The following is a 17605-nucleotide window of genomic DNA, read 5'->3' on the forward strand; positions in this document are numbered from 1 at the left end:
CATCCCCAGGATCAGGGACCACAGAATGTCCCACAACTTTCGGGGCCACGACCAACCTGATACTTAGAGACGTCTCTAATGGGGCAGGGGGAGCTGGCTCTTGGGACATTGCGGCTATCAACAGGGAGGGCAAGAGAAGGCTGGGTGCGAGTGGGGCTGGCCCAGCCTCCCCCCGACCCAGGGAAGGAAGGCGAGCTGGGAAGGAGCCCCTAGAGTCGCCAGTGCCTCGGGGGTGTCTCAGAACCTGCCATCTGTCTGCCCTCAACGGGCTCTGCCTTTAGCTGGGCTGACGCTGTTTGAGGACAAGGAAAAGAGCCTGGACAGAGCCCCCACCAGCCTGGCCACACTTCCAGGGGCTACACTCCCTCCCAGGCTAGAACCCTGGCCTCTTAGAACGGAGCCTGACAACAGAGAGCCCTCGGTATTCATCGAATAGATGAATGAGTTACAGCTGAGACAAAAGCAGAACCAGCTTTCAGTGAGGAAGTCGTCACCATGGACCGGCAGCGGAGATTCTTGCCTCCTGCCCCAGATGCACGAGGAGTAAGCTTTGAGCCGTGGGATCTGATTTCCCCCAGATGTCACCAAGGTTTGTGGCTTGTAAAGGAATTTCCCCAGGTCCCTGATGTTTTCACCAAGTGACGTCTGACTGTAGCGGACCTCACCTCAAACATGAAATCCGGTCCTGAAATACACCTAAACGGTAGGGCATAGCTCACGGTTGTCGTTCCATGGGTTCGAATTTGAGACAGGAGATTATTTTGGGTTCCCATCCTGAATGAGCAATTTTTTCCTTGACTTCAGACTGTTAGGGGACTTTTTGTTTCTCAAATGCATGAAGGATTATGCCCTGATTTAGGGAGAAGATGAAGCAGAATGTGTTACTTGTTGCGAAAGTGGATTGAAAAGGTAACCCCCTTGAGCTTCAGTGGTGAGGTTTCTGCTTCTACAGCCCCCTTAGGACCCCACGCATCTCACGGCCTCACCCTGCTTGGCCTCCGCCCGTCCCAGAGAGAACACGTGCCCGCCACTCCTGTTCTTTGTCCCCCGGTCCAGAGCCCGTTTCGTGGTCACCCACCCTGCCTTTCCCCTTGGCCCCGTCCCCACCAGCCCATCAGCTCCCGGGTCTTTCCACCTCCACCTTCACGCCCTGCTCCATGCTGTCCTTCAAATCCGAAGAGACTTCGTTTCCCCGTATCCAATCTCTTGCACTGTTTGGGACAGCACTTTGCTGGAGAACCTACAGTGGTTTCCTGTCGTCCAAAACAAAGCAAACCTCAACTCCCCTGCAGTTTCCAGGACCTGTCACCTCTCCCCTAGCCTTCCCCATCTCATCTGGCATCACTGTTTACCCCTAAACTGGAGGCCTTTGTGTATTCACAGGGTTCCTTCTCCCACACTCCCCCCTCCCCTGCCCCCAGGGCCTCCCATTCTTGGCCATAGGGCCAGTAAGGCAGGCTCAGGTCTCTATCTTTGGTCCCGCTGCAAAGGTCAGCCCCTCTCCACGCCTTCACCACCCCTTCTCACCTCCTCCCACCGCACTGGCTTTGTCTGGCCCCCAGGGCCTGGATGGGCCTGTGCTATCCAACCTCCATCTCCCCCTGGAAAGCTCTGCCTCCAGGTTATCTACCCAGTTTGCTCCCTCTCCCTTAGGCTTCCCACCAAGGCCTTTTCTGGCCTCTATTTAACACTGGACCTCCTCTCCCTGCTGCATTTCTTCTGCAGGAATAATCAGCGCCATGAGAAATACCGTGATTTTACTTGTTCATTTACTGTTCCTGCTCCCACTTTGGGGTTTGCTGCAAGGTCCCCAGCACGTGGAACCCTGCCTGGGTCCTGTGGAATTTTTTTCGCAGATATTGTGGGCACTGAGGTTCGACACAGGCACCATGGAGCCCAGGGGAGGAAGCCCTGACCCCAGCCAGGTGGAGGGGAGGTCGGGGAGGGGCTGCTCCCTAGAGGGGCTGCTCCTCGGTTTCATTGGTTCACCCTTTGGCCAGACCACGCCACCCTGGCAATCTCAGGTCAGGCGACAGCAGGAAAGCAAGTCACTCAGGGAAAACCGCTCCATCTTATGAGACACACGTCCTGTCGTCCTGTCGCAGTTGGCCTGTTTATGACTGTACAAAGTACAGAGGCTGCCGCTGTGTGGCCCCAGGCACAGGGCACAGGCCAGGCACCCTGACTTTTGAATTCCTGTCCATTTGTCTCAGCTGGGCCTGTGCTCCAAAATGCGCACGTGTGACTTTCTCAATCCTGGGTGGCAGGTGGAAACATCTCAGCAAATGTCAGCATCTTCGTGCAGGTCAAGCAGAATCACTACTGGGATACATTTTTTAAAAGGATATAAACAGTAAAAATGAACTGCAGATCATAAACACGCAAAAAGAGGTCAAAATACTCGTTAGGCAAATGCGAATTAAAACCAGAAGGAGGTTATCACTCCACACCCACTAGGATACCCTACTGAGAAACCAAACCAAGTAATGAGCGTGGGTGAGGATGTGGAGAGATTGGAAAGCTTATGGGCTGCTGGCGGGAATGCAAACTGGCGCAGCCACTATGGAAGCCAGTATGGTGCTTCCTCCAAAACTTACAACACAGGACCACCACGTATGACCCAGCAGTCTCACTCCCGGGTCTACACCCATGGGAACCGAAAGGAGAATCCCAAAGACGCTGTATACCCATGTTCACACCGACACTGCTCACCGCCAAGCGGGGGAAGTAAACCCCGTGTTCACGGAGATCCACAAAATGTGGTCTATGCAGCCACATGACTGCTCAGCCTTAAAAAGGAAGGAAATCCTGACACCTACTAAACTTGAATGAGCTTTGAGGGCCGTCTGAGAAGTGAAATAAGCAAATCCAAAGGGAATGCGTTTGTATGTGTAAGTATGATTCTACTCGTGTGTGGCAGCTAGTCAAATCCAGAGAGACAGAAAGAAGAACGGTGGTGGCCAGGGGCTGGACGGAGTGGGGAGCTCGTGTTTAATGAGCAGTTTTAGTTTCGCACGATGAAAAAGCTCAGGAGATCGGCAGCAAACTGTAAATATACTTAACGCCACTCAGAAACGGTTAAGATGGTAGCTGGCCATCTTATGTGAATTTTATCACAATGAGAACTAAACATTCTCTTGAAAAGTGAGAATATAGCTTCAGGACAAACAAACTTTGTGCTCTACAGTAAGACAGTTGTAAAATTTTAAAAAATAAACGACATGAATTCCATAGCTCTAGAATGTGGTCACATCCCAAAGCACCATCTTGAAAGCACCCCCCACTTCAAAGGCCAAGGCACGCCGCAAGACCCCATGCCCGGCACCGCCCTCCCACCCCAGCCCGAGAATTCGGAAAGGACCACTTCACTTACTTTTCTAATCGCGTTTTATTCCAGAACAAAAGGTTTAACGACAAAGCTGACCTTAAACCCAGTACATTTTCCCACTGGAACAGTTCCATCTTCCTTCAGTCTGTAGCCCAAAGAATCGAAACTGCAGCCCGGCCGGGCTGGGAGTTTGGCACCAGCTACAGACTTTGAAGGACTCCAGAACAAAGCGCTGGCGCCAGGCCAGCAGAGGTCAATGCCATCGCAGGCTCCCTGCCCCGCAGACAGGGAGGGAGCGGAGGACAGGCAACCTGGAAGTAGGGTGGTTTCAGTAGTCTCTCAGTTCCTGGCCCTGCTGCTTGGATCAGACTGACATAAAAATCACTGTCATTTCCTGCACACAGAGGAGGGGAAGCTGAGCGTACACCGGTCACCCAGCCTTAGGGAGCAGTGAGGACCCGGCACCTGCACGCTGTGTCCTCAGCCCGCCCCTGCTGGGGCAGCCAAGCGTCAGCAGCCGTCTCAATCCTAGGGGTGGGGCTCAGGTGTTACCCAGAAGAGGCTGAAAGGGAGCCAGGCACCACGCTGAGCACTGGGCACTTGGCCCCCAGGACAACCCTATGAGGTAGGCTACGGCATTAGCCCCATTTTACAGAGGAGGAAACGGGCTCAAGGGTGAGGTCACATATTTACTTAAGGTCCCAAAGCTATTAAGTGGCAAGCAAAGATGGGGCTCAAAGGTCAGTATGGACCTGAGCTCTTGCTTAACCTCAATAGTCCCAAACTGCCCTTTGGGAAAGAAGGCAGGAGGGGTGGCAGGTGAGATCCTGACAGGCAGATCTGGCAAGCTGCAGGCAACCCAATGACCACAATGACTGTGCATCCAAGTGCCCAAGGGGACACCAGCCCTAGTACGGAGACGGCTTCCCTGCCTGGCCCTCGCCCCACGGACATCACTCAGCCCTCCTACGCACTGGATAGGGGGTCCCACACGGGTCCCAGAACTCTGCTGCGCTGTTTCTCAGGCTTGTGCTTAAGAGAGCCTCCTGCCTGAGTTGGGTCAAAATTAATACACCCGTTTCCCCCCACCCTCGGAACAGAGCCTGGTGACTCCTGGTGCCAGCTCCCCACGTGCCTGGAGGGACTCTGCTGGTCTGTCACGGCCCAGCACCGAGGTCCTACTGTGGCGCTAGCCCAAGTTCTAGTTCGGAGAGAAAGGAAAGGAACGTCCCGTAGAGTGGCCTTAATTCTACAGGCTCAGGGCACATTCGTTCTGAATCTGACAATGCCCGTGGAGAAAGAGGCAGAGGGCAATAAGAGAGAGCTGTAGCCCAAGGCACTGAGCTCACACCCCAGGGAGGAGACATCACCCCGAGATAGCTCAGCACAGGGGTGCTATCCACCCACGGGGGTGGGGTGACAGCTGGGATGGTCTGTCGGCATGCGCCCTCCCCCCGCTGGGTCCCTGCACACCTGACATTTTCATAGTGTCTATAAAGTGCCATTAGCAGGCCACAGGGTGGGGTTAAGTGCCCACAACAGCCTTGGACGGAGGGAGTCTCAAGGACAGATGGTCCCAGCTCCCCGGACCCCGGCGGCAGGCTGGCCGCACCCTGCCCTACCGGGGACGACGTGCCCAGGGCTCTCCTGGCCCCCTGCGTCCCCCACGTTCCACTCAGAGGCCACCTGGGAGCCTCTCCTGCCTCACTCCCTTCTGTCCTGTGGCTCCCCCGTTCCTCCGCGGGTGCCCTGGGCCAGGTCCTCGGGCCAGTACTGGTCCTCCATGTACTGCTCCACGTCCGTGCTGCTGTCTGGGTCCCGGTCCTCGGGGCGGGGTGGGAGGCTGCCGGCCTGCTGCCGCTCCCACTGCGCCTCCACCAGCCGGTACAGCTCCATGGCCGTCGTGGCGTCTTCCACCGACGAGTGCCCGTGCTGGCCGACCTGCGGGCGACAGCCCTCGTCACCGCCCACGGTCCCGGCTCTGCTGCCGGCCGCGCACACGTCCTCTCCAATGGGTATGTGAGGGGCACCTGGGTGGCTCAGTGGGTTAAGCCTCTGCCTTCGGCTCGGGTCATGATCTCAGGGTCCTGGGATCGAGTCCCGCATCGGGCTCTCTGCTCAGCAGAGAGCCTGCTTCCTCCTCTCTCTCTCTCTCTCTCTGCCTATTTGTGATCTCTCTGTCAAATGAATAAATAAAATCTTTAAAAAAAAAAATGGGTATGTGGGGCTCGGGGCGGGGGGAGCCTGGGAGCTACTCAGGAAAGCGAGAGTTACTGGCTGCCCCCGAGGAAGGCCCCGGCTCTCGGGCTGCCACAGGTGGGCTCTACGTGGCGTGCAGGGACAGAGCCGGGAACTGCGTGGGGGACAGGTCTGAAAAGCCCAGCCAGCAAGCCTGTGGCCGGCTGTCACAATCCACTGGGGATGAGGGTCGGTGGAGAAGACACCCAGGGTGGCCTGCACGTGCGGGACAGTTACCAGGACCCCTGCACAGTGGAGAGGGAGAAGGACTAGCAGCCTGGAGGCTCAGCCACTGCCCCGCCCGGGACCCCTCCTCACGCCCGCCCCCCGCGCCCGCCCCCCGCACCTGGATCTTCTTGTGTAGCAGCTGCAGGGCCAGGTCCTTCAGAGAGACCCGGGTGCGGGTGTGGAGGCCGGGCTGCTGCAGGAGGCTGGGCACGTACGTGGTGTCGCGGGTCTGGCTCCGAGGGTGCACGTACTTAAGGGCCTGGAAGTCATTGTGGAGCGCGTGCCCCACCACCACCTTGCCCTTCAGGAGCTTGAGGATCTGTGAGCAGACAGAAGAGGGGGGCAGGCCCCACTGTCTAGGAGGCCCAGGCCACGTGCTGCCGCCCTGACCACAGGGGTGTGGATCCTTGCGAAGGGGGGGCGGCGTGGGGAGGGGAGCCCCGAGCCCCCACACTCAGCCACGCTGCCTTGAGTCCGAAGCCCGGCCCTCGGACCTGCTACACCCCGCGGCGCATGTCAGCTCTCTAGCCGGCAGAAGTGCGCTCTGCCCGGGGTGGCTGTGGGCACGCGAGAAGTCACGCACGGAGTGGGTCTCCCAGCGAGTCAACACAAGCGACTATGTCCTGCTGGCGCCCGCCCTCCTCTCTCAGCCCAGGAGACCGCCCCACCCAACTCTCTCCTGGCCCAGCTCAGCTCCCACACCAGGAGACCTCCCCAGCACTGCCCCGGCGACAAGAGGACCCCGTGGCTCTCTCCCGCGGTGGCCCGGATTTCAGCGCTGGCACGGTCTCCCTGCCAGCCCTCCGAGTCAGCTCAGCGTAAACGCCAGCGACCGTGTCTGCCTGGACTAGTGATGCTCAGTGAAAGCTCAGCACACAGGAGGTGACCGACAGAGACCCGCAGGCTGGCGTCCGTGGAACGGGCCCTGGGGATTAGCCACGAGCAGCAAGCAGATCCTCTCCCCAGTGTTCTGTCCCTCTGCCCCTCAGCCGTGCAGGACTCCACTTCCCAGCCTGGAAACCTTCGCTCTCTGGCGCAGTGCTCAGCAGCTGCACTGTGCATGTCTCTCTTCACTGCCTACAGCCTCCTCAGGCCCCAGGGAGGCCACGTCCAGGGCCCCCAGGCCTGCAACGCCCTCCAGCTCTCGGCAGCTAGCCTGGCTCTCCGATCACCTGCTGTGGGCTCCCACAGCGTGCTTCTGCTGGCCATGTCCGGCTTATCACTAAACCCAGCTTGCAGAGCAGAGGAAGAAGGTGCCATTTAGACTTCTGAGGTGGGGACACGCCACCACACTCCAGTCACACATCCCTAACAAGCACGTGGTGGGAAGGGATCAAGCACACTCCCTATGGGCTGGGTCAGAGCAGACAAGACCCGGTTCCGTTCCCAGAGCCCCACCAACCAGGCCAAGGGAGGCACGGAGGAGCTGAAGAGTTGGCCGCAGGCCTCCCTCCCTGTTGCTGCTATTCCCAAGCGACACGCTTGTACATCATCTCCAAACTTTGGGAAAGACACGCTTAGGCCACGTCTCATGTGAAAAAGGAGGACACAAGACCACGTGTACCAGTATTTCCCAAATTTACCGAATCCCAAGAATAACCCAGACACGTTAAGCAGTTCTGCAGTAATGCTTATTTAGAAAATACGTGTTCCAACACGACTGAGCTATGAGGACACTATTTGAGAATAATGCAAAATTTCACCTTTCTCTATACATGATTCTGCCTTTGAGAAACATTTTAGTGAGCGAAGAAAACTGCACCCAGGGGTGCCCTTCCCTGGCCATCAGCCACCCGCAGAAGCCCCCGCCTCTGCACTCACCTCTTTCTGGGCCACCTGGAAGGGGATGGCCTTGCGCATGTGCTGCCGAGTGATGCCACTCCAGCGGGTACGGTAGTCCACGATGGGCATCTCTGGCCGGACGTACTTGTCATAGAGGACATCGCCGTGGTAACTCACCACAGAGCAGCGGGCCAGCTCACTCACCCGCCCTCGGGGTCCCGTGCCCACCATCTCGCAGTCGATAGCCACGCACTTGCTGGGCCAGGGCCCTGCAGATTCCCTGGGGGTGGGTTTCCTGCTCCATGAAACACCTCCTAATTCATTCCTTGGACGCTGCGTCCCACCGCTGGTGCCTTCAGTGTCCAGCAGTGCCCCCGACGGCGTGGGCGGTGGGGAGGACCGCGGCTCTGGGGACATGCTCAGCAGCCCCTGCTCCTGCAGCAGCGCCTTCCGGGCCATGAATCGCTGGTGCTGTCGGCTCTTCTTCTTGTGCTTCCTCCGAAGCGCATCCTTGGCCTGCAGGCTAGCCAGGGAAGCGCACAGGCACTGCACAGACTCAGGGCCTTCCCGGGGTACCATCCCAGTGGGCTCAGCGCCTGGAGGCAAGTGCGGTCTCGGGTGTGATCTGCCAGCAGGGCGGCACTCTGCAGAGAGAACACACAAGGCAGAGGGGTGGGGGTGAGAGGGGGATGCTGGGGGAGAGGTGTACCCCGCTGGCCCTGCAGCGCTCAGGGCCACGCCGCCCTAGAGCCCTCTGCTTTGTCTTGGGCTCGCACAGGGAGTCCGGGATCCTGCTGAATCATCACCGCACTCAGTCAAACCCCCGGGGGGAAATCTGTTTACATGGAATCACTAAATAGTCCCAACAACCTGAACAAGTATGGTTATCCTCATCTCCCAGGTGAGCACAGAGGTTAAGAGGTTAACCTGCTCAGAGAGGTTAAGCAACCTGCTCAGGAAGGTAGACGCAAGAGCTGACATGAACCCAGAAGCCACCGTCTCAGCCTCCAGGCCACAGCTCACCTCCAGGTGCAGGAGAATCAACACGTTTTAGAGAGGCACAGATAACAGGAAAATAAAGGCTACAGAACCAGAGTGTGTGTGGAGGGGGTGTGTGTGTGTGTATATAAACACACATACATATACACAGAGACGCACAAACAAAATTCCATTTTTAAGTTTTTAAAATTTAAGTAATCTCGAGACCCTGCGTGGGGCTCAAACTCATGATCCCGAGATCAGGAGTCAGACACTCCGGCTGGGCAACACAATCCCAGTTTTTTTTTTTGTTTTTTTTTTTTAAGACTTTACTTATTTATTTATTTCTCAGAAAGAGAGAGAGAGAGAGAGAGAGAGAGCACAAAAAGGCAGAGTCAGAGAGAGAAGCAGGCTCCCCGCTGAGCAAGGAGCCCGATGTAAGACTCGATCCCAGGACCCTGGGATCATGACCTGAGCCGAAGACAGCAGCTTAACCCACGGAGCCACCCAAGCGTGCCTACAATCCCAGTTTTTTTAAAAAGAATCCTTTGTGAAAGGGCAGACCCTCAGAAACTGGAGAAAAAAATTCACAAGGGGCTCACAATAGTTCTATGTTTTTGGTATGCGTTGACCAAAATAAAGTAATTGACTAAGGGACTTTCTACTTCACTCATCACAACCGCATCTAGAATTTTCAGTGGCCGGGCATGTGGCTAAGTCACCACAGACTGCAGGCAGAGGGGCACTGGGAAATCGGCTCAGCTGCCAGAAAGGAGGAACGGAGAAGGCAGTGTGTGCAGCTCCCTCCATCACTGAACACTGGAAATGTCCGGAATCTGGGTGGGTTTGCGAATCCCATGCAACAAGGCCAGCGGCTGTCCAAGAGCGAGGCGCGGTGCTTGGAAAGCTTCACTCACTTGCTGAGTCAGCGGGTGCGTGTGCAGCAGCCCAGGAAACCAGGACTTCCCAGTGGGCAGAGCAGCTTTCACTCGGCTCTTTGCAAGTTACCTGACCTGCTGCGCTTCTGCTTCCTCGCATGAGAAATGGCCCTACTACACGCAACACACACACACGCTTGCTCTTCAGACATTACATACAGCAGGGGCTCAATAACTACTCGCCTCCTCTCCCCCAGAGAGGGTAAGACTCTTCTCAGGTCAGTAACCAGCTCTTCCCGGGCCAAAGCTGCCTCGGGCCGGGACTCGCTGCCCCTCCCAAACCACAGGCCCTCCCCCTCACACACCTCTGCTCGGTCTACAGTCTACACCCTCCGGCAAGCCCTGCGGGACAAGCCTTTATCCCACCAGGTGCTGAGCACAGAGTGACAAGGGCGGATCCTGGACTCCACGCAGCTTAGCCTCTCCGAGACAGAAACAAAGCACAGGGAGTGTGCAGGGCTGGGTCAGCAGTGCAAGGGAAGCAGGACAGGCTGGAGGAGAATTCTGGGACGCTCGCTGGAAGAGATTAAATCAGTGTGAAGAAGAAACAGTAACCCTCGCCTGACAGGGAGAGGAACTGGTGGCCACATGAGGGGTAAAGGCTGGAAAGAGAAGGAAGCCAGGGCTGAGGGAGAGGGGCCGGCCGGAAGCCTGATGTCGCTGGGGTGCAAAGCACGAGGTGGGTCCCGGCCAGAGGAACTGTCCCTCTCCCCTGTTTACCACTTAACCTTCTGTCCCCACTCTGGGAAGGCCACCACACACCTTGGTGGTCCTCCCCTAAGCCCTTGAGCGGGGATCCCCAGACTGGGCTCTGCTGATCACTTGAGGGAGTCCCAGAGCACCAATGGGTGTCACTGACTTCCTGACCCCAGACAGTGACAATGTAGCTGGGGAGCAAAGAAAATTCACCCCTCCAGGCCTGACGGCACAACCACAGAGGAACTTACTGCATCTGAAGATGACAGTTACAGAGCAGCTACCTCACAGCGCTCTGAAGGTAGGGACCCAGACACAAGTGTGTGTCTTTGTCCCTCCCCCACCAGCCAGCCTGGACCCGCAGCAAGCAAGTCCTCTTCAGAGTCGTGCGGAGGGAGCTGAAGCCGGGGCTGCTACCTGCCGGACTGTGGGGACAGCAGAGCTGGAGGTGACGGGGAATTGAAGGAACTCTGCACGCGGAAAGGAGGCCATCAGACTCTCATGAGAGGGTGCTCAAGATGGGAGCAGTGACCTGAGGACAGACTCCGCGGTCAAGTACTGGACAGACAGAAACGCCGGTTAGTGAAAGGTGGTGGTGGAGGGACCTGTTGAAGGGTGTCGGGAAGACCTGCCAGGAGCGCTGAAAGGGAAGGGCATCAGAGAACATGCAGACACCAAGCCCAAGAGGCAACGCGTCCGCACTGAAAGGGCAAGGAGGCCGGTGGAACATTGGAGAAGAACGTGACGCCGACGTGGGTGAGGAGAGAGGGTGGAGGAACGGAAAGAGACCACTGCTTCTGGAAGGCGGCGAGGGTCTGGGCATAATCCAGGGACTGATGGGGAACAGGATCCCTACTGCCTCACAGAACAGCGCTGGAGATGACTCTGACCAGCAGGGGCAGAGTCGGAGAGGCGAGGGGAGGAGCTACTGGGTGATGCCAGGCTCGGTGACCCATCCTGACTCATCCTCCCTCGGGCTCGCTCATCCACTCCCTAAGAGGCCTTCTCCCTTTTAATAGTGTGCCTAACTATAACAACATCCTCCTCCGGGCAGGTCACATATTAGAGATGACGCATACAGAACCTCAGTTTGCCTCAGCCCAGCAATGGGGAGAACAGGGCCCCTTCCCTTCTCTTCGAGGGCTCCAGGCCCTGCAGGTCAGGAGCTGAGCCCAGGAGCAGGGTCAGTGGCCTCCCTGATCCTGCTGGCAAGATTTCAAAGCCAGAAGCGAAGCTCCCTGAGAAAAAGTGGCCTCGGGTTTCGAGAGATGAAAGCAAGCCTCTTCTACAGGCCCTGACCCTGCCGACACATCAGAACCGACCATTAATTATCTAGGACACGTCTGGCCCATCCTGGGCCCCAGGTGGGAGCTCAGCGAGGTCAGAGAGACGTTTGGCTCAAATAACACAGCAGTCTCGATAAGGACACACTCAAATCTCCCTCCAGCCCCCAACCAGCTCCCTAGGGGGTCAGCAGCCACTGGGCCTCTCTGTGGGGGTTTGTGGCCTAAGGCAACGGCTCCAGCAGCAGAGTCCCCTGAGCAAAGGCTCCAAAGGAACCACGAAGTCCGAGTCGCCGGCGGTGGCAGGGCAACCCGCAGGATCGGGGAGGCAGCAGGCGGTTGAAGGCCCCTTCTTGGTGCCCCGGCCCTAAAAGCTAGATGGCCTCGACCAAGTCACCATCCCCTGACCACAAAACGAAGGTTTATTAAAACCAACGGTGAAACGAGGTTTGGGGGTCCCCCAAAGCAGTTAGAACGTCTGTTTAAAACGCCGATCCTCAGGCCTACCCCCCCCCCCCCCGCGCCGTCCTAACTGCCATTTTGGGGGACGGGAGCTGAGAAGCTGCATTTTGCAGAGCGCACGACCCCACCCCCCGAGCGGTGGTACTAATTGGCGCCGGAATTTGAGAAAGCCGGGCTCGCTGACATCCCCCCCGAGGTACTCGGAAGTTCCGGGCAAGGCAAGGACAGCCCAGAAACCCCGCACGATCTCCCCTCGCCGCCCGCGTTCCCCAAGGAGCGCCCGGGGGAGGCCGGGCCTCAGCCCGGTAGGGACTCGGGCGGTGGTCACTCGCTGGCCGCAGCGGCGGGGCCGAGCCCGCCAAGCCGAGCCCCAGCGCCCAGCGCCGCCCCCGCAGGCCTCAGAACCCCGAGCAGGGCGGGGACGCGGCACAGGCGGCTCCCGGGGCCGGGCCTGCACATCCGCGGGCCCCGAGAGCCGCTCGGCCGGGCCCCGGGCCCCCCTCACCGCGGGCCGGAGGCGGACACCGCGCGCGGACCTTGGGGCCGGGGAGACGCCGCGCCAGCCCTCCCGAGCCCGCCGACCCCAGCAGGGTCCCCCAGATCACCTGAAGCGCCGCGCGTGTCCTCCCGCCCGCACGTGGTGTCCAAGCAGCCCGCAGCTCCCACATGCCCGGGCAAGCCCCGCTCCGGCTGCCTGCCCATTGGCTCGCCGACCCGCAGCGCCCGCCTAGCGCTTCTTCTGATTGGCTGGGAGCCTGGCTCTCGGCGGATAGGTGCAGGGCAGCAGAGGGGGCGGGGACTCCTAAAGGGGTGTGGTTTGTGCCGGGAGCCGAGCAGACCCGCGAGAAATTTTAAACCAACCCCAGGGGACCGTGTCTCCAGTGTCCCGTTCCCCTGTGTGTCCCTCCAACCCCAACCCACCCCTCTTCCTGGGTCGGGATGTGGCCTCCTACGAGTTGCGTGCCGCTAAACGCGGAATGGCTTACAGAAGACACACCCACATTTGCAGAATGGGGATTAATAAATAGTGCCTACCTCCTCTCTGTCCTGGGGATTCAGAGAAATAATGTGCACGAGGGGCACTAAAGAAAGATTTTAAAGTCAGGTTTGCTCCTTGGGCGCTAGTCTCTCATTTATCCCTTTGCAATACTTTCTTCCCAAGTATGAAGTTCTTACTATGGGCTCAGCCCTGGGATATGCAGAGTAAACACAGTCCTTCAATCTTCAGTTGCTCAAGGTCTGGCAGGGTAACAGATCACCCACTGCGACGTGCATCACAACAAGAACAATAATAAACAGTTCACATTTATTATGGGAGCTTCGCTGTGTGCCAGGCAACATACATAAGTAATCTGCACAAGAACCCCGTGAAATATGTGCTATTATTATTTCTGTCTTACAGTTAAGGAAATTGACACTAAAAGAAATTAAGAGGAAACAGCTAAGATCCAAACAAAGACCCTTACCAAAGCAGTCCGAGTCCTCCTAACTCCCTCTTGCAAGTAGAGGGCATAGAAAAGGTACCCAGAAGGCCAGGGGTACCAGCATCCAACAATCTGCTACTTCTGACTGTAATATAGATTTGAGGGAAGCAGGACAAAAGACAGGCCACTAGAGAGATGAAGTCCTTCTACTCAGACTTCTGATGGCTTTGGGGAGCTAGGAGGTGTTTAATCCCAGCTGGTTCATTTGCATTTGGGGAAGCTCCCTCTGGGTTAGGTCTGGAGAAAGAGGGATTGGGGGTGATGGTGGACATTCAGGCAAGATCAGATCCTGGGGGTCAGCGTGGTGGAGAGGATGGTACAGATTCCAGAGCTCCTTAGGAGGCAAAAGTGATAGGACAGAGAGTGGTAGGGAAGAGGACATAAAGTCTTCAGACGTGGACATTTTGTGAGAGCTGTAACTCTGGGGGCAAGGAGGGTTTTCTGGGACTCAGTATCCAGATCCTCTACCCCATGAGGCTGGACCTGAGCACAAGCCTGGAGTCCTTGAGGTTCAGCCTTCTCCCCTTTTATGACAAGCTTCCAGCTTTACAAAGCAAAGTCTCATGCACACACTCATGTTGAATCTTGCCCCTGCTACTTTACCTGGAGAAATAATAGTGTCCATGGGATGCCTGGGTAGCTCAGTGGTTTAAGCATCTGCCTTCAGCTCAGGTCATGATCTGAGTCCTGGGATCATGCCCCGAATTGGGCTCTCTGCTCAGCAGGGAGCCTGCTTCCCCCTCTCTCTGCCTACTGTGATCCCTCTGTCAAATAAATAAATTCTTTTAAAACTTAAAAAAAAAAAAGAAATTATAGTGTTCAGGGAGGAAAAACAAGAAGGCAGCTCTAAAGATTTTATTTTATATAACAGAGAGGGAGATCACAAATAGGCAGAGAGGCAGGTGGGGGGGGGGGGGGCAGGCCCCTTGCTGAGCATAGAGCTTCGCTCCATTCCAGGACCCTGGGATCATGACCTGAGCCAAAGGCAGAGGCTTAACCCACTGAGCCACCCAGGCACCCCAAGAAGGCAGTTCTAAATATGGTTATTACTGATGAGTGGGTAAGAAACCCACTCCTAAGTCAGATGGTTTCTGATATACTTTCCCTGTGATCCAAGGAGGATTTAATCATGTTGTCAGCCAATAGGTCATTTAAAATATATATTTTTTGAGAATGGGTAATTATCAGGAATTAAAAGAACCGACAAACACTGACAGAATAAACAACCTCCTTCCACTTCTATCTGCTTTTCATGTGGACAATGTTTATCAGGGCTTACAAAAGACCCAAACTCTGTCTCGTTCCTGGAAAAATTAAAATTCATCCCTGGACCTACAAACTCATTGGAAAAATAACTGACTCAACCTACCTCCTTAAGAGACATAGTTTCCATGGTGCTTCTAATGAAAACTGACTTTTTATGTTTAAAGAGGCTCTCTCCTGTAATGAAATGCTACCTATTTGTTATTTGATCACTTATACTGAAAACGCAACAATATCTCATTTAGGAGAGAAAAATGAACACCTAGAACTTGATGGGTCACAGAACACTTTTTTAGAGTTAACGAGATCAAAATTTATGTACATAATTTTGTGACAGAAAGGTATGATTGGCTGCTCCAGAAAATACTGCCAAGTATGAAAATGTATTATGCTGGGATAACTCCATAGCAGCTGAATGGAAATAGAAGTTCAAGAAGGAAAAAGAATGTTGCATCTAAGGTAAAGGAAAAACAGACCTGGATTTAGTAAGGAGAGACGTTATTTGAAAGGATTTTGGGGGGCAGGGTGGGGGCAGGGGAGAACTATAGTCCTGGGGGAGGGTTCTGACCAGAAGGTCCCCCGCCCCCACACCGGCCCCTGAGGCAAAAATGGCTTTTTTTTTTTTAAGATTTTTTATTTATTTATTTGACAGACAGAGATCACCAGTAGGCAGAGAGGCAGGCAGAGAGAGAGGGAGGAGGCAGGCTCCCCAAGGAGGAGAGAGCCCGATGTGGGGCTCGATCCCGGGACCCTGGGATCATGACCTGAACCGAAGGCAGAGGCTTTAACCCACTGAGCCACCCAGGCTCCCCCCAAAATGGCTTTCTTTTATGGGGAGGAGTAGACAAAGCTAGAAAGAATGGGGATAGGGAGGAGGGATGGACGGGAGTGGTCTAATCCAAGATCTAGATGGTAGGTCTCAGAGCAGTTGGGAAATTGTTTACCCCTGAGGCCTGTTCTCTGGAGGGGTCATTAAGGAGGAATCACAAACTGGCTCTGACTGAGGGTGGACCATAGTGGAGGACGCTAGAGGAAGAGAAGCTTAGCCAAAGTTTGGTTAACAAGCATTTTGTTCTGATTGACCAGTGTGCCAAGCAGCTCGGCTAACCACTGAGGAGTCGAGAAATGGACATTTGGAGCATCTGCCATGCCTCATTCGAGGTAAACTAAGGGGGAAGCCATGAGTCTTACCTCAATCAAATGAGACAGGGTGTTTCTTTGAAGTAAGTCCTTTCCAGAGAGGATTCGAGAATTTCTTAACCATTACTTTTTTCCAGGAGCACAGGGCTCAGGTAAAATTCAACATTGTAAGAGTTTTTCATTATCAAATTGCTATGATATTTAGACTTCACTGCATTCATTTAAGCACACTTTTAAAAAACAAGATATCAATATTTATAATACATCCTTTATAACTACATACACTGATGGTTAAAAATATTAATATCACTGATGGTTAAAAATATCAAGTGGGGGGGCACCTGGGTGGCTCAGTCGGTTGAGAATCAACTCTCAGTTTTGACTCAGGTCATGATCTCAGGGTTGTGAGATGAGCCATGCTAGGCCTTGGGCCTGCTTAAGATTCTCTCTTTCTGGGGCTCCTGGGTGGCTCAGGGAGTTAAGCCTCTGCCTCAGCTCGAGATCCTAGCCCTGCATTGGGCTCTCTGCTTTGCAGGGAGCCTGCTTCCTCCCCTCTCTCTGCCTGCCTCTCTTCCTACTTGTGATCTCTCTCTCTCTGTCAAATAAATAAATAAAATCTTTTTAAAAAAGATTCCCTCTTTCTGTCTCCCTTGCTCCCACTTGAGCACTCTGTCTCTCAAAAATAAATAAATATTAAAATATATATATTATCAAGCAGGGGCACCTGGCTGACTCAGTCAGTGGAACATGCAACTCTTGATCTTGGGGTTGTGAGTTCAAGCCCCATGCTGGGTGTAGAGATCACTTAAAAAAAAAAAATATATATATATATACACATGCACACACACACTATATAGTATATATAAGTAAATATATAATATTTATAATTATAAAGGTATATTATAAAATATAAAAGTATAAGTTATAAAATATAATATAAAATATATTCTATTATAAACAATGTAATATGTGAATTTATATTTATATTCTATATTTATTAATCAAGCAAAAAATATATATATATATTATCGAGCAAAGAAGTTGAAAGTCCCCAGATATACAATACAGATGGCCTAATGCTGGCATCTTGACTGTGGATGGCAATATCCCAGACCCACCTTTAGGGACCTCACCCTCCCATTCCTGGAGTGAAAATATCAGAGGAGTGAAAAGTCCCAGAGGCTGCACCTTCTATATAGCAGAACTCTTTTGAGCTGGGCTTGGTGGGAGAAAGCCCATAACCCCAGTCCTGTCACTATGGACCGCAACCTTTCCCCTCTACCTTCCCAATCCCAAAGCATTTGAGACATAGGACTTGATCGGCGTTGCACTTTTTATAAATCATCATTGCCACGGTCAAAGCATCATTCTGCCTGCCTGTGTACCTGTTTTGAGAACTATTTGGGATGCTATGGGATTGTCATGCTATTGGGCCAGGTGCAGACTTGAAAGGGGGTGTCAGTCTGGTCATTTTTTTTTTTTTTTTTTTGGGCCAGTGGTTCTCTAAGTGTGGTCCTGGGGATTGGTTGGACCTACTGAGGCAGAAATCCAGAGGGTTGGGGCCCAGCAACCTGTTTTAATGAGCTGACCGACCGGTTTTGTGTTCATGTTCAAGTTTCAGAGCCCTTGTTTAGAGCATATGAACCTGACGAAACTCTGGGAACCAAATGAAAATAATTTGCTCATTTTATTCAAGCAGATTCCCTCTGTATAGCACTCTTGATCCAACAGTGACTTTGGACTTACCCAAACACAGCCTGTCACCAAGACATTCAGGGTACCTTC

The 17605-nt window shown here is 54.4% G+C and overlaps 1 protein-coding gene across 1 annotated transcript; it reads right to left on the reverse strand.

The window, feature by feature from the left end:
* Nucleotides 1-3379: 3379 nt before the first annotated feature.
* On the reverse strand, nt 3380-12631 carry AEN (apoptosis enhancing nuclease). Its single transcript, XM_046010347.1, has 4 exons — nt 12539-12631; nt 7616-8220; nt 5913-6113; nt 3380-5269 (listed from the first exon to the last, which is right to left on the reverse strand). Exons 2-4 carry the CDS (start codon nt 8153-8155, stop codon nt 5033-5035), a joined length of 978 nt encoding a protein of 325 aa, XP_045866303.1. The 5' UTR covers nt 8156-8220; nt 12539-12631; the 3' UTR covers nt 3380-5032.
* Nucleotides 12632-17605: the final 4974 nt, after the last annotated feature.

This window comes from Meles meles, chromosome 6 (genome assembly GCF_922984935.1).
Source record: "Meles meles chromosome 6, mMelMel3.1 paternal haplotype, whole genome shotgun sequence".
Classification (NCBI taxonomy): Eukaryota; Metazoa; Chordata; class Mammalia; order Carnivora; family Mustelidae; genus Meles; species Meles meles.